The 13013-nt window shown below is 63.1% G+C and overlaps 1 protein-coding gene and 2 non-coding genes across 3 annotated transcripts; all 3 read left to right on the top strand.

The window, feature by feature from the left end:
• On the top strand, positions 1 to 5674 carry ATP5F1B (ATP synthase F1 subunit beta). The gene is made up of 10 exons (XM_038378689.2): positions 1 to 157; positions 1165 to 1347; positions 1861 to 2035; positions 2533 to 2654; positions 3024 to 3208; positions 3496 to 3654; positions 3919 to 4041; positions 4213 to 4425; positions 4828 to 5029; positions 5450 to 5674. Exons 1-10 carry the CDS (start codon positions 22 to 24, stop codon positions 5545 to 5547), a joined length of 1596 nt encoding a protein of 531 aa, XP_038234617.1. The 5' UTR covers positions 1 to 21; the 3' UTR covers positions 5548 to 5674.
• On the top strand, positions 1395 to 1465 carry LOC119846174. The gene has a single exon (XR_005289774.1). It is a non-coding gene; the product is annotated as a small nucleolar RNA SNORD59 (small nucleolar RNA).
• On the top strand, positions 2853 to 2926 carry LOC119846173. Its single transcript, XR_005289773.1, has one exon. It is a non-coding gene; the product is annotated as a small nucleolar RNA SNORD59 (small nucleolar RNA).
• Positions 5675 to 13013: the final 7339 nt, after the last annotated feature.

Raw genomic sequence — 13013 nt, 5'->3', positions numbered from 1 at the left:
CCGGGCTCACTCTGCGCCGCCATGTTGGGGTTCGTGGGTCGCTGCTCGGCCGCCGCCGCCTCCCCCCTGCTGCGGCGAGGGGCGCTGGGCCCGGCCGGGGCCTCGGGGCCGCTCCGCGACCTGCTGCTGCTGCGCGGCGCGGCCGCCGCCGGGGCCCGTGAGTGCGGGGCGGGGCCGGGCCGGGCGGGGTCACCTTGGGGCCGGGGGGGTGGAACCGGGCCCCGGGGGGGGGGGCGGGTTCGGGAGTGGAGGGGGGCCGGGGGGGGTGGAACCGGGCCCCGGGGGGGGGGCGGGTTCGGGAGTGGAGGGGGGCCGGGGGGGGTGGAACCGGGCCCCGGGGGGGGGGCGGGTTCGGGAGTGGAGGGGGGGCGGGTTCGGGAGTGGAGGGGGGCGGGGGGGGTGGAACCGGGCCCCGGGGGGGGGGCGGGTTCGGGAGTGGAGGGGGGCCGGGGGGGTGGAACCGGGCCCCGGGGGGGGGGCGGGTTCGGGAGTGGAGGGGGGCCGGGGGGGTGGAACCGGGCCCCGGGGGGGGGCGGGTTCGGGAGTGGAGGGGGGCCGGGGGGGGTGGAACCGGGCCCCGGGGGGGGCGGGTTCGGGAGTGGAGGGGGGCCGGGGGGGGTGGAACCGGGCCCCGGGGGGGCGGGTTCGGGAGTGGAGGGGGGCCGGGGGGGGTGGAACCGGGCCCCGGGGGGGGGGCGGGTTCGGGAGTGGAGGGGGGCCGGGGGGGTGGAACCGGGCCCCGGGGGGGGGGGCGGGTTTGGGAGTGGAGGGGGCCCGGGCCGCGGGGGGGCAGGAGATCTGGGCTCCAGAGGGGGACGGTGCCGGGGAGGGAGCTGGGCTGAAACCGGGCCGAAGGGGAGTGGGGGGGGCAGGCATAAGGGGAGGGGGCCGTAGCACTGGGTTGGGATGGGACTGACCCAGGTCAGGGCGGCTTGGAGGGAGGTTGGCCTCCCACAGTAGCGAGAGGCGGAAGTCGGGGCCGGGAGACTTGCTCTCGGAGCAGGGGGCGCTGGTACCCCCGGTTTGCGGAGGGCAATTTCTCCCCTGGGGCCCAGCTCCCTCTGACAAGCAGCTTGTTTCCCCCAAATCCCCTGGTGGGGCATCGCAGCCCATCCCCTGCCCCAGTGTCTGACCTTGACTCTCGCGTTCTCTGCCTCTTCCCAGGACGGGACTATGCAGCGCAAACGGCCCCCGCCGCCAAGGCCAGGGCTGCCACGGGCCGCATCGTGGCTGTCATCGGCGCCGTGGTGGACGTCCAGTTCGACGAGGGGCTGCCCCCGATCCTGAACGCCCTTGAGGTGCAGGGCAGGGACACCAGGCTAGTGCTGGAGGTGGCTCAGCATCTGGGTAAGCGGCAGCCCCTCCAGGTCTGTAACTGGCATAGGGTTGAGGCTCCTTCGCTGATGATCAAACATGACTTTCGTTCTTCTGAGCGTGCTGAAGCCACTACTGTGGTCTGAGGAGGAGCAGGCTTAAAATGGCTGCTGGCCTGAATCTGTCTAGGAGGAAGCCACAGTGGGGGATGCAGTGAAAGCTGTTCCCAGGGATTCCTGTGCATGTCACCTGCTCTGATGTCCCTTCCACCTTGGGTACCTATGCAGCCTCCAGTACCAGAGACAAAGCGACTTGCCCAAGGTCACATACACGTGTCGGAGAAGGGAGCTGAATATAGCTCTCCCAAGCTCGTGCCCTAACTAGGTGTCCCTGGAACTGTCCTACCTGCTGAGTACGGAGACACACGTACACAGCACCTCTGTGCTTGCAGTGGTCAGTCAGGACAGGTTTTGCAGCAACTGTCTTGTTACCTGTGATTGCCTTTATATAGCATCCATGTAATGCTCCTTTCCCGTGCCCTGGTAGGTGAGAACACAGTTCGTACCATCGCCATGGATGGTACCGAAGGCCTGGTGAGAGGACAGAAAGTGCTGGACTCCGGGGCCCCAATAAGAATCCCTGTAGGCCCCGAGACCCTTGGTAGAATCATGAATGTGATTGGGGAGCCCATCGACGAGAGAGGCCCCATAACGACCAAACAGTAAGTGCAAACGGTCTCCAGCCTTGCAGGACGGGGGAGAAGGTGCAAGCCCCTGCAAAGAGGCTGAGCTGCATGTCACTTGGGCCTGCATGAGAGAATGGGGGGCGGGTATTGTTGCAGACCCTCTGGGCATAGTTAAATGGCTGAGAGTTTGCACTGGCGTCTCCATGGCGCTACAGGGACTTGATTGGCAGGAGCTAAACTGAACATCGGATGTCTTCTCCCAATTAAGTAACTTTTGCCCTTAGATTTCAGTAGTGCCTTAAATCCAGCCAGCGTGGGTCCCTGTTGCCTAGGTGTGGTACAAATGCGGAGAAGCAGAGTGAACTGAACCTCTGCTGAGTGTCCACAACAAGAGAAACCCCAACGGCTCGTGTCTTCTCCAGCTGTGGTCGCCGGCCAGTGGCACAGTACACCCTAGCAGGCCTTGAGTGCCATCCACCCAGGCCATCCAACTTCTGCAAGCTGACATGATCCTCTGGGCCCCTGTTTTGCAGGTTTGCTGCTATCCACGCTGAAGCCCCAGAATTCGTTGAGATGAGCGTAGAGCAAGAGATCCTGGTTACCGGCATCAAGGTGGTGGACCTGTTGGCACCGTACGCCAAGGGTGGCAAAATCGGTATGTTGCAAATCAAAAGGGCCATGTGGGGGAGGGAGGCAGGGTTTGGGGGGGGTTAGCACATGGTTCATGGAGCTGGACTCCCTTTTACAGCTTAGGAAACCACCCTGAACCTTTGTTACTGTGGGGGCAGAGTAAGAGGACCGTGGTGGGTTCAGAAGTCGCGTCTGTTCCTGCCCTTGCTAATGCTCCCTGTTTCCTTCGCTGATGAGTAACCTGATGACTTTCGTTCTTCTGAGTTTGCTGAAGCCACTACCCATCTTCTGAGAAGGAAAAAGGGGGCAGGGAGAGCCTTGTGGCAAAGGAGCTGCTTGTCAGGGTGCTATTGTGCTAACCAACCGCACCCACTTCCCCCGCCCGCCCGCCCAGGTCTGTTTGGAGGCGCCGGCGTGGGCAAGACCGTGCTGATCATGGAGTTGATCAACAACGTGGCGAAAGCCCACGGTGGCTACTCGGTGTTTGCTGGCGTCGGGGAGCGAACCCGTGAAGGGAACGACTTGTACCATGAAATGATCGAGTCTGGGGTCATCAACCTGAAGGACACAACCTCCAAGGTGAGGGGGGGCCCTGGATAAGGGCCCTGGGGGTCGAGCTGCTCTGCCGTATTTGCCCAGGAGGGAAAGCCGAACCTTTAGATCTAGGAAGCGTGCCCTGAGCAGTGCTTTGTGGATGGCCAAGCAGAGAGCCTTGGGGGCAGAGCTAGGGCTGCCCATAGCCACAGGCAGTAAGTCTGTCACTAGAGCGCTGGGGCTCCTGGAACGGCCCAGCGGAGGGCATTAGGTGGGGCCTGGCCAGCAGCCCCAGCTGTCCTGATAACGCGTTCGCTCCCTTTGTGCTGCAGGTTGCCCTGGTTTACGGGCAAATGAACGAGCCCCCAGGCGCCCGTGCCAGAGTCGCGCTGACTGGGCTGACGGTGGCTGAGTACTTCAGGGACCAGGAGGGCCAGGACGTGCTGCTCTTCATAGACAACATCTTCAGATTCACGCAGGCTGGCTCTGAGGTATGGCAGCAGGGCGGTGCCAGGGAGCCTTGGTCACCTGCCCAGCCTGACTGGCAGGTCCCCTGGCAAATGGGGTGAGCTGGGGAACACTGGCCACCAGAGAAAAGGGGGGGTCGGGGGGAAGAACTCCCTGTAGGTCCAGGTGGCCCTTCTGTGTGTCAGCATGGAACTACCCCGCCTCGTCCAATCCATGTGAAAGGCTCCTGTCCGGGCAAGGCCATCTGTGTCTCTGCAGCCTCCTGACCCGGCTCTGCTTCCTTTCAGGTCTCTGCCTTGCTTGGCAGAATCCCCTCAGCCGTGGGGTACCAGCCCACCCTGGCGACTGACATGGGCACCATGCAGGAGAGGATCACCACCACCCGCAAGGGCTCAATCACCTCTGTGCAGGTAACCGGCCGCAGCAGTGTGTTCTGTGGAGTGGCCCGTCAGTGCGCCCTCAGACACGCAGGCCTCTCCCGGCTCAATGAGAGGTTTCCCGCGGTGCCAGCTGTAGCACGACCTCATTGGCGACGTCCCAGGTGGTGCTCAGCCATCATAGCCCATCTCCCTTGTTTCTAGGCGATCTACGTGCCAGCTGATGACTTGACCGACCCTGCCCCTGCCACCACATTTGCCCATTTGGACGCCACTACTGTGTTGTCCCGCGCCATTGCTGAGCTGGGCATCTACCCTGCCGTCGATCCTCTGGACTCCACCTCCCGCATCATGGACCCCAACATCGTGGGGCAGGAGCACTATGATGTGGCCCGGGGGGTGCAGAAGATCCTACAGGTGAGAGCTGTTACGGGAGGTTGTATGGGGTGAGAGCGATGAAGGCCCCATGGTTAGGATGTGAGACTGGGCTGTGGAAGGGCAGAGTTCAGTTCCCTGCTGTGTTAGCTGGGACAAGTCCCTTGGTCTCTCTGCAGCTCAGTTCCCCATCTGTACAGAGGGGAGGGGAGGAGCACAGGCTGGGGGGCGCTTGGGTCCCCGGTTCGGTGCTCCCAGGCTGGGGAAGCAGCTGGCCTAGAGGCTGATGGGAAGGGGAAGCTCTAGGGTACAGCCTGTGGGATCTGTGTGCTGAAGGCTTGGCCAGCTGGGAGCCCCGGTTAGCTGCCGAGGAGCAGGCAGCTCTGGTTGCCCCCGGCTCTGCCAGCCTGTCGGTGGCCTGCAGCGCTTCTCTCTTCCCTCTAGGACTACAAATCTCTCCAGGACATCATTGCCATCCTGGGGATGGACGAGCTGTCGGAGGAGGACAAGCTGACAGTAGCCCGCGCCCGCAAGATCCAGCGGTTCCTGTCCCAGCCGTTCCAGGTGGCCGAGGTCTTCACTGGCCACTTGGGCAAACTGGTTCCACTGAAGGAAACCATCAAGGGCTTCCAGGAGATCCTGGGAGGTGAGGTGCCAGGGGTGGGGCTTATTGACTCTTCAGCTAACCCAACCCTAGAAGTGTGGGGGGGTGGGGGGACAATGGCTGTGGCCCATGGAGTCTCCCCTCTGCTCTTAGCTGGGAGGCTGGACCCCCATCTCCTGGTGCTACAAGCAGGGCACTGAGGTACATGGCTGTCTTGCTGTCCTGGGCAGCCTGGCAGCGGCTTGGCTGGTGTGTTCCAGCTTCATCTGGGGAGCTGCTCTTTGGGCTGGGGGGAATATAGCAGCTCCCCCCATGCCCCCCAGCAGATTCCTGTGAAGCTGCAGGGACCTTCCCCAGCTGTATGAGAGCCCAGGTGTTTGCTGCCCCCTTGTGGGGAGTCCCTGGGGTGCAGGGAAGCTGGGTCCCCCTCCTCACTGCTGCCCCTTGCTCCCTCTTGCGCAGGAACCTACGACCACCTGCCAGAACAGGCTTTCTACATGGTGGGCCCCATCGAGGAGGCTGTGGCGAAGGCAGAGAAGCTGGCTGAAGAGCACTCGTGAGCGACTGGCTCCGTCATATCTCTCCCCCAGCGCATCCCCACCCGGCTCCCCGGGCCCTGAGCTGGGTGTTGTCGTGTCTCCAGAGCATATTTAAAGTTTCCAATAAAACATCTGTCTAAAACTTGAAGCAGGGCTGTTGTGGCTGTGGGGGGGAGGATCTGCATGGGGCAGAGTTCTGGGCGAGGGGTGAGACCTGGATCAGTGGGGGAGGCGGGGGAGGATTCTGGGGGCTGCAGTATAATTTACAGGGCTAGTAAAACAGCTCAACTAGCTTCCAACCCAGCTGATCACTGGACCTTGGCCACCCCCTTCCCTCCCCTTGGCTCTGTGCCCTGCGGAGGGGCTGAGCGGCAGCAAGGAGTCTAGCGCTGCTGAGTCATTCCTCTCCGAACCCGAGCTGCTGTCTGTGGCTCCTGGCTGGTCCCTGGTTGGTGCTGACGCCACCCCCCGTGGAGATGCTGCAGTGCAATCTTCTGGCCCAGCTCCTGCCCACGCGTAACTAACAGGTGGGGGGATCGGCCGCACTCTGTCCCCTGGTGGCTGGGGGAGGCGGGTAGCGAGGCTCTGAGATTTCAGAGCCTCCTTGCTGCAAATGTTTGCAGCAGAGCAGCTTGCCAGATGCTTCTGGGGAGCAGAGAACGAAGGGCCTTGGCTCTGAAATAGTTCGGGCTGGGCTGGCCTGACCCAATGTCCTCCCTTGGGTGGCGCTGTTCTGTTCCCACGGGCAGGTGGTCTCTTGGAACGAGCCTCTTTCTCTTGGTGTACAACGGTTGGCCTTGGCTTTGAGGTGGGGGCTACTGGCCTAGGGGCGAGTACCCAGCCCTGTCTGCTTCCCAATATGCTCATCACCTACCCAGGATCGCAAGACTCCTGAATGCCACCTTCTGCTACCCAGTCCTTGACCCCATCCCCCTCTGCACTGAAAACCCCAGTCTGGCACCAGTGCCTGCTTAACATGGCTTCGCTGGCAGCCAGGCAATGACGCAGCCCCGGGCTTGTGGGAAGTGCTGCAGGAGACGTGCCAGCGCAGAGTCAGGGAGGGAGAAGCAGCGGGTTGCTCAGCTGTACCTGTGGGCTGCGGCTGGCTCCATTAACTCCTGAGTGTCTGGGTCTGGCACTAACACCCACTGCTCTGCAAAGCCTGTACCCCGTGCAAGAGAGGAAGGCTAGGGGGATGCACTTCCAGCTGGTTGCCTTGCTAGTTGCTCGATACTCCTCTTGCAGGGCTGACTTGGGGACGGGGGAGAGGATATTCTACCCACAGCAGCTGGCAGAGAGTTTGTGAGCTGGGTTCATGTACAATAAGTGGGGTGTTTCCCTTTGGCCCCTCTGTTTCCTCCAGCATCTTCTCTGAGCCGATCCCATGGGTCTACAGCCACATCTCTAGGTCCTAAGAGCTCAGGGCCCCCGGCTGCTGTACCACCGGTGAGACTCTCCTTGCCCTGAGGACCTTAGACAAAAGCTGGGGAGGGGAAGTGATTGAGCCAGTTTAGTGACGGAGCTGGGCCTAGAACCCAGTTCTGCCCCCCAACTCAGGGCTCTGTGCACTAGGCTGGAGTTAAGCCAGCCCAGGCCCCTCGTCTCTGAGCAGCACCTGGCACGAGGGGTCTAGGTCTGTGACTGGGACACCTGGGTACTATCACAATACAAAGGCCACTGAAATGCAGCCACCTCTGGATTGGAATGTGGCAGCTGTTGATGGCTCCGATGGCAACAGTCCAAAGACTGTATCCGGCTGCCTCAGGGAGGCCAAACACAATTAGGGGGCAGACAGCAGAGCCCCCGCCCTGCCTGGTGAGAAGAGCTATGGGAGTGGGCGGAGCCCTGGGGCCTCAGGGCATGTGGGTCCCCAAGCGTGTGCCAAGGGTGCAGCTCTGACATGCCCCACCCCTGCTGGGGAAGCTTAGAGGGGAAGGGGCTGGTTCATCCAGCTGGAGTGAGCCGGATGGTGCATGGCCCCAGGTTGGGGGCGGGAGGGAGTTTCCAAACCGCACTCCTGGCAGTGTCTACAACCCAGCAGGGCAGGGGGCGGCTAGGAGCAGGCAGGGCCCCTTTGCACCATATGTGAGGCTGGTCGTGCGCAGGGGCTAGCCTGAGCTGTGTGGATCTGCCCCAGCCGTATCTAGAGGGGGCTCTGATGCTTTATGGTGGCTCCTAGCTGCGGGGGCTGGCTCTGGGGAGCCTGCGGCTGGCCTCACCAAAGGGGAGTGCAGGGTGGTCCATGTTGGCAGGGGGTGTTTCCATATTATTGGGGGCTGATTTAAAAAGGCACCGCTAGGATAGGACACTCCAGGGCGCTGGCAGCCCTCGCCCTGCCTCCCCTCCCATGGGCCCTACCCTGCAGGGCTGAGCCTGCCAGGGCCTGGCAGGGGGAGAAGCACCCAGCGGTTCAGCAAACGCTGGCTGGGACTCCCTGGGCCCAGCAGGAGTTGTGGGGGGGCAAGCAGATGCGGGATTCAGCCAAGACCCCGGGGAGCTGCTCTCGGGGTGGGGGTTAGATGGGAGGGGGTTACACATGACCTGGTAGCTGGAGTGAAGCCAGCTGGGGGTGGCACCCCAGCCCCCGTTGGCCCCCCCAGGCCTCTCCATTGTGGGGGTTCCCAGCAGCCCCCCCCCCCAGGCCTCCTGTCTCTTGCACCATTTTGAAAACACAAAAGAGCCATTTGCTCGGCTGCCTCTTGGCTTTAATCACCATCCCCAGAGCAGCTGGGCCTTTTGTGAGGCTGGGCCAGGCTCGGGGCTCCCCCTAGTGAGAGCAGAGGGGCCGGGAGCCTTGCAAGGGGGAGGCCTCTGACCGTGTGTGGTGGGGGAGTATAAATGCAGGGGGGAAGGTCAGATTTTCATGCCCCACTTGGCACTGAATCCAGGCCAGGCCCTTGGTTGGGAGAGGAGCCTGGTCTGGGGTCAGAGAGGGGCATGAACCGTGGGAGAAGGGGAGGAGCCCCCCCCTCACAGCCCCTGAGGGGGGAAATGAGTTAGGACCAAGGCCCCAGCCCTGGGAAACCCTGGCTCCTTGCAAAAGGAAATTGGCTATGTGTCCCAGTGCCCCCCCTTCCAGCCCCACTCCCCTGGGGTTACGGCAGGGCAGAGATGGGCTCTCCCCCAGCTTGGGACACAGTGCCTGGGGGGTGTTTCACCCGGCCCATCTCCTCCCGCTTTTGAGCAGATGCAGGGAGAAGCATGGGGGGGAGGGCTGAAAATCCCACCAGCCTGGCTCCTCCTGTCGGGGCCGAGGTGGGGAACAGGCTCTGTGGGGCGCTCTGCAGTCTCCGGTGGGGGACGGGGGGTTTCCAGGCTGGCCCAAGCACACAGCAGAGAGTGACACAGTCTCTCCCCACAACTCAGAGTCCGAGAGGTTTGGCCCGTGTGCCAGGGAGCCCCAGGCGGGTGGTCGGTGCCAGCTCTCGCCAGTTCCGCCCCACACTTTCCCCCGTGCAACTCAGCCAGCCAGGGGCCGGGCACCAGCCCCCCGCCAGAGGGCACAGGAAAGGAGCAGGGGAAAAGCACTTCTCTGGGGTCTGCTGGCTGTCCTGACCAAGGTGCCCAATGCTGGGGGCTGCGTGGGGAACACCGAGCCCCTGGCCCGCACCTCATTGAACACAAGAGGCTTTGGGACCCCCTTTTTGCAGAGGGCCCCAGGGGAGTGTCAGGTTGAGCATGCCAAGGAGGGAAGCAGTGAACCCAGCCGGCAGGGGCGGTGTCTCTCCTCTCGGATGGGGCTAGCAGCGCCGCTCTCACGCCCCTCCAAGGCCTGGGAGCCTCCCTGGCCTGGTAGCTTCAGGTGCCATAAAGCAGCCAGAGCCCCAGGACCATGTGTAGATCAGACCCTCGCCAAAAACACCTCTATTTCCCCACCTGCCATGGGCAGAGACTGGCTACTTAGCGGCCCTGCCCATGGGGCAAAGCCGTAACAGTGCCCCATGCAGCGGGGCAGGAGGGCTCCGGCTAGCCGCTCAGCTGCTCCAGAACAGGACGGAGGTGTGGGGGGGGGGGTTCTCCCCTTCCCTGGGCATGAGATTTAGCACTGTGGTGAAGGGAGAGGAAAGCAGGCCCAGACTCCGGAAGAATATTCCCAGGATCCTTTGCAACTTAGCTAGCCTGGAGATCACCTGTCACTGAAATGCAGCCCCCTCTGGGGCAGGATGAGGCAGCTGTTTATATGGGGGGGGTGTCACACCACTCGGAGATGGAGCCCAGCAGCTGATCATACAAAGATCGCTCCCCTAAGCCTGAAATGCAGTTACCTCTGGGGTGGGGCGTGGCAGCTGTTTAGCACCTTCTCAGCAACATGCTCAGTTTGGGACAGGAAGTGAAGACCCCCCTTCTCCAGCCAATTAACCCCTCCATTGGTGGAGTGCTGGCCGGATGTTCATGGGCACGAGCAGTCGGGATCTCCAGCGGCCCCAGCAGTACAGCGCCCCCTATCAGCGTGCTGGGGATTGAGGCGATGCCAGCTTTGTGGGAAGAGCGCCCCCCCGTTGCATTCCTGGGGCATTTGTTTGCGGTGGGGTGAGCGGGCTTCACTCAAAGTTCTGCCCACACTTGCTGCTGGGTAGGATCCGAAAGGGGACCAGGGCCTAACCCTACGATACCAGCCCAGCTGGGGAAAGCCCTGGCTGGGGTGGGCTCCCCTGGCACTGCGGGGGGGGGGGAGCTGGGAAGAGGTCCTGGCTGCTTCCAACCCTGGGCTAAAGAACCAAGGGCTAGCAGGTGGGTGGGGAAGGGAATTTTTTTAACCCCTAAATCCATTCTCAGGGGGCTCTAGCGAGGTGCGGCTCCATGGAGCTTTGAACCCATTTACGCTTCCACCAGCACCCTCGTTTTACCCTGTGCCTGGTGTACTGGGGGGGGGGTGTCATAGGGTGCACGTGGCATAGTGTCCAGGGCATCAGAGGGTGCCCAGAGGCATTGGGGGGGTCCATTATGATGCATGTGGGTCATGGTGCATTGGGGGGCCATTACAATGCACGGGGGTCAGGGTGCATGGGGGGTCCCCATTACAATGCACGTGGGTCATGGTGAATTGAGGGGGCCATTATGATGCACGTGGGTCATGGTGCATGGGGGGGGACCCATGACAGTGCACGTGGCTCAGGGTGCATGGGGGGGTATGATGATGCACGTGGGTCATGGTGCATTGGGGGGTCCCCATTACAATGCACTTGGGTCATGGTGCATTGGGGGGGCCATTACAGTGCACGTGGGTCACGGTGCATTGGGGGGCCCCCAGGACGATGCACGTGGGTCACAGTGCATGGGGGGGCCATTATGATGCACGTGGGTAATAGTGCATTGGGGAGGGCCCATGACAGTGCACGTGGGTCACGGTGCATTGGGGGGGCCCCCAGGACGATGCACGTGGGTCACGGTGCATTGGGGGGGCATTACAGTGCACAACCGCCACGGCACCCCATGCACGGGGGGGGGCTCCCCATTACGGCCTGCACCCGCCGCCCCCTCCTGCACATCAAGGCCGGTGGGGGGAGGTGCGGCCGCGCTCGGGCCCCCCCCGGGGGCTGGGGCTCGCTCTGCTCCGGCTGCAAATGGCTCCTGCACCTTTAAATAATTCATCCGGCTGCCTCCTGCACGGGGCCGGGCGGGGAGGAGGCAGCGCCCGCCGGTGACATCAGCGCCCGCCCGGGTTTCTGCAGCCACCTGCTCCCAGCCAGAGCCCGGCGGAGGCGGCGGCCCGGAGCTGCTGCGCCCCCGGGACCCCCCCCGGCCCGGTAAGGAGCGTGGGCTGCACCCTCGGGGGCTCCCCCCAGCTGAGCCCATCCTGCTCCCCCAGCTGCTGCGTGCAGCCTCCTGGGTCCCAAAGCCATGGGTCCTGCCTGCCCCCCCCCCCCCGGGGTGGGGATCCCCTGATCCGGCTGCCTGGAGTGTGTGTCGCGGGGGGTCCCCCTTCGCTCTGCCCTCCCCCCAGGTGAAGGGGGCGTTGGATGCTGGGAGAAACTTTGTGCAACTCTGTCCGGGGGGGGGGGGGGAGGTGTTTGGGGTTTGTGACGCAGCAGAGGGGGGGGGGTCTGGGGCTTGTGACGCGGTTGGGTGGGGGGGTTGCAAAGGGGAGTGTGTGTGTGGGGGGGAGCTTGTGATGCAGCTGGAGGGTTGGGGTGCAAAGTGGGGGGCCCCGGAGGATCTGCGGCTTGAAACACAGCTGGGGGGGAGGTGCAAAATGTGCGTGGGGGGTGGAGCTTGTGATGCAGCTGGAGGGTTGGGGGGGTGCAAAGAGAGGCCTGGGGGAGTTTGGGGCTTGTGATGTGGGCAGGCTGGGGGGGTGCAGAGGGTGGTCTGGGGCCTGGGGCACGGGGCACAGCTGGTAAAGCTCCGTCTGGCTTGTTCCCCCTCCCTGCCCCACGGGCTCTGGGGCAGGATTGTTCCCTGGCATGTTGGCCTGTGCTTTGCCTAGCTCCCAGGAATGGGTTTGGGGGACCCTCCCTCCTTCTGTCCTGGCCTGGCCCCTGCCTGCACTTGGGGGTCTCTCTGTGATCGTTGTCATCCAGGATGCTCCTCTTAGGGGTTCTTGTATGGGGGGGTCCTCCCCAGACCCCTGCAGTCAGGCTGGTAATGAATGTGAAATGAGGGGTCACTGGGTAATAGAGTTGTGGGGGGAGGGGCTGGGAACTAGGACTCCTGGGTTCCATCCCTGGCTCTGGGGGTGGAAGAGGATCTAGTAGTTAAAGCAAGGATGCGGGAACTCAGGACTCCTGGGTTCTGCCGCCAGCTCGGCCACTTTGGGAGTTGCTTCACCTCCCTGCCTCAGTTTCCCCACTTGCACAACTGGGAGAACATTTGCCTGGTTCCTGGGGTAGGGGGTTAAAGTGGGAACCGTGGATCAGTGTGTGTTGAGGGTCCCGGTCCGGAGGCTTTAGGGCTCTTGCTGGGCTGGGCTCTCTAGCTGGGTGGTGCCCGTTGCCTGAGCTAGGGTTTGCAAAGCACTCTGATCCCGCTGGGTGGCAGGGGGAGGCCAGAGCAGAGGGTCCGTGGCAGCTGGAGCGAAGCCCAAGTCTGGCTGTTTCTCCTCTTTCCCTGGGCGCATGGTGCAGGCGGCTCCCGGCAGCGTCTGGCTAGCCTGGGCCAGTGGGGACTGAGGTGCCAGGCAGGGCCGCAGGTGCACGGTAGGGGGGCACCATGGTCTCTGCTGGGTGCAGGGGGCTGGCTGATCGCCTCTCTCTAACTGTTTCATATTGACTGGCGAGTGATGCTGGAAGTTTCCTCCCTTGTCTTTGCTGCTGCCTGGCAACTTGTGACCTTGTTAGCCTCGACCTCCACACTGTGAGAGGGGGTCAGGATGGGGAAGTGGGGGGGCAGCATTTCTGGGGGTCTGCGTGGGGGGGGTGGGCTAATGGTGCTGGGGTCCTACAACCACGTGCCGCCCAGCAGGGACATTATCCTGGGACCAGTGAAAGCCCTTGGCTCCCTGGAGGTGCCGGTTGGGGTCAGATTTCCCCACCAGGGAAGCTGGATCC

The sequence above is a fragment of the Dermochelys coriacea genome, chromosome 20, assembly GCF_009764565.3.
Source record: "Dermochelys coriacea isolate rDerCor1 chromosome 20, rDerCor1.pri.v4, whole genome shotgun sequence".
Taxonomy (NCBI): Eukaryota; Metazoa; Chordata; order Testudines; family Dermochelyidae; genus Dermochelys; species Dermochelys coriacea.
The sequence above is the reverse complement of the archived record's forward strand: the minus strand, read 5'-3'. Positions and strand labels throughout refer to the sequence as shown.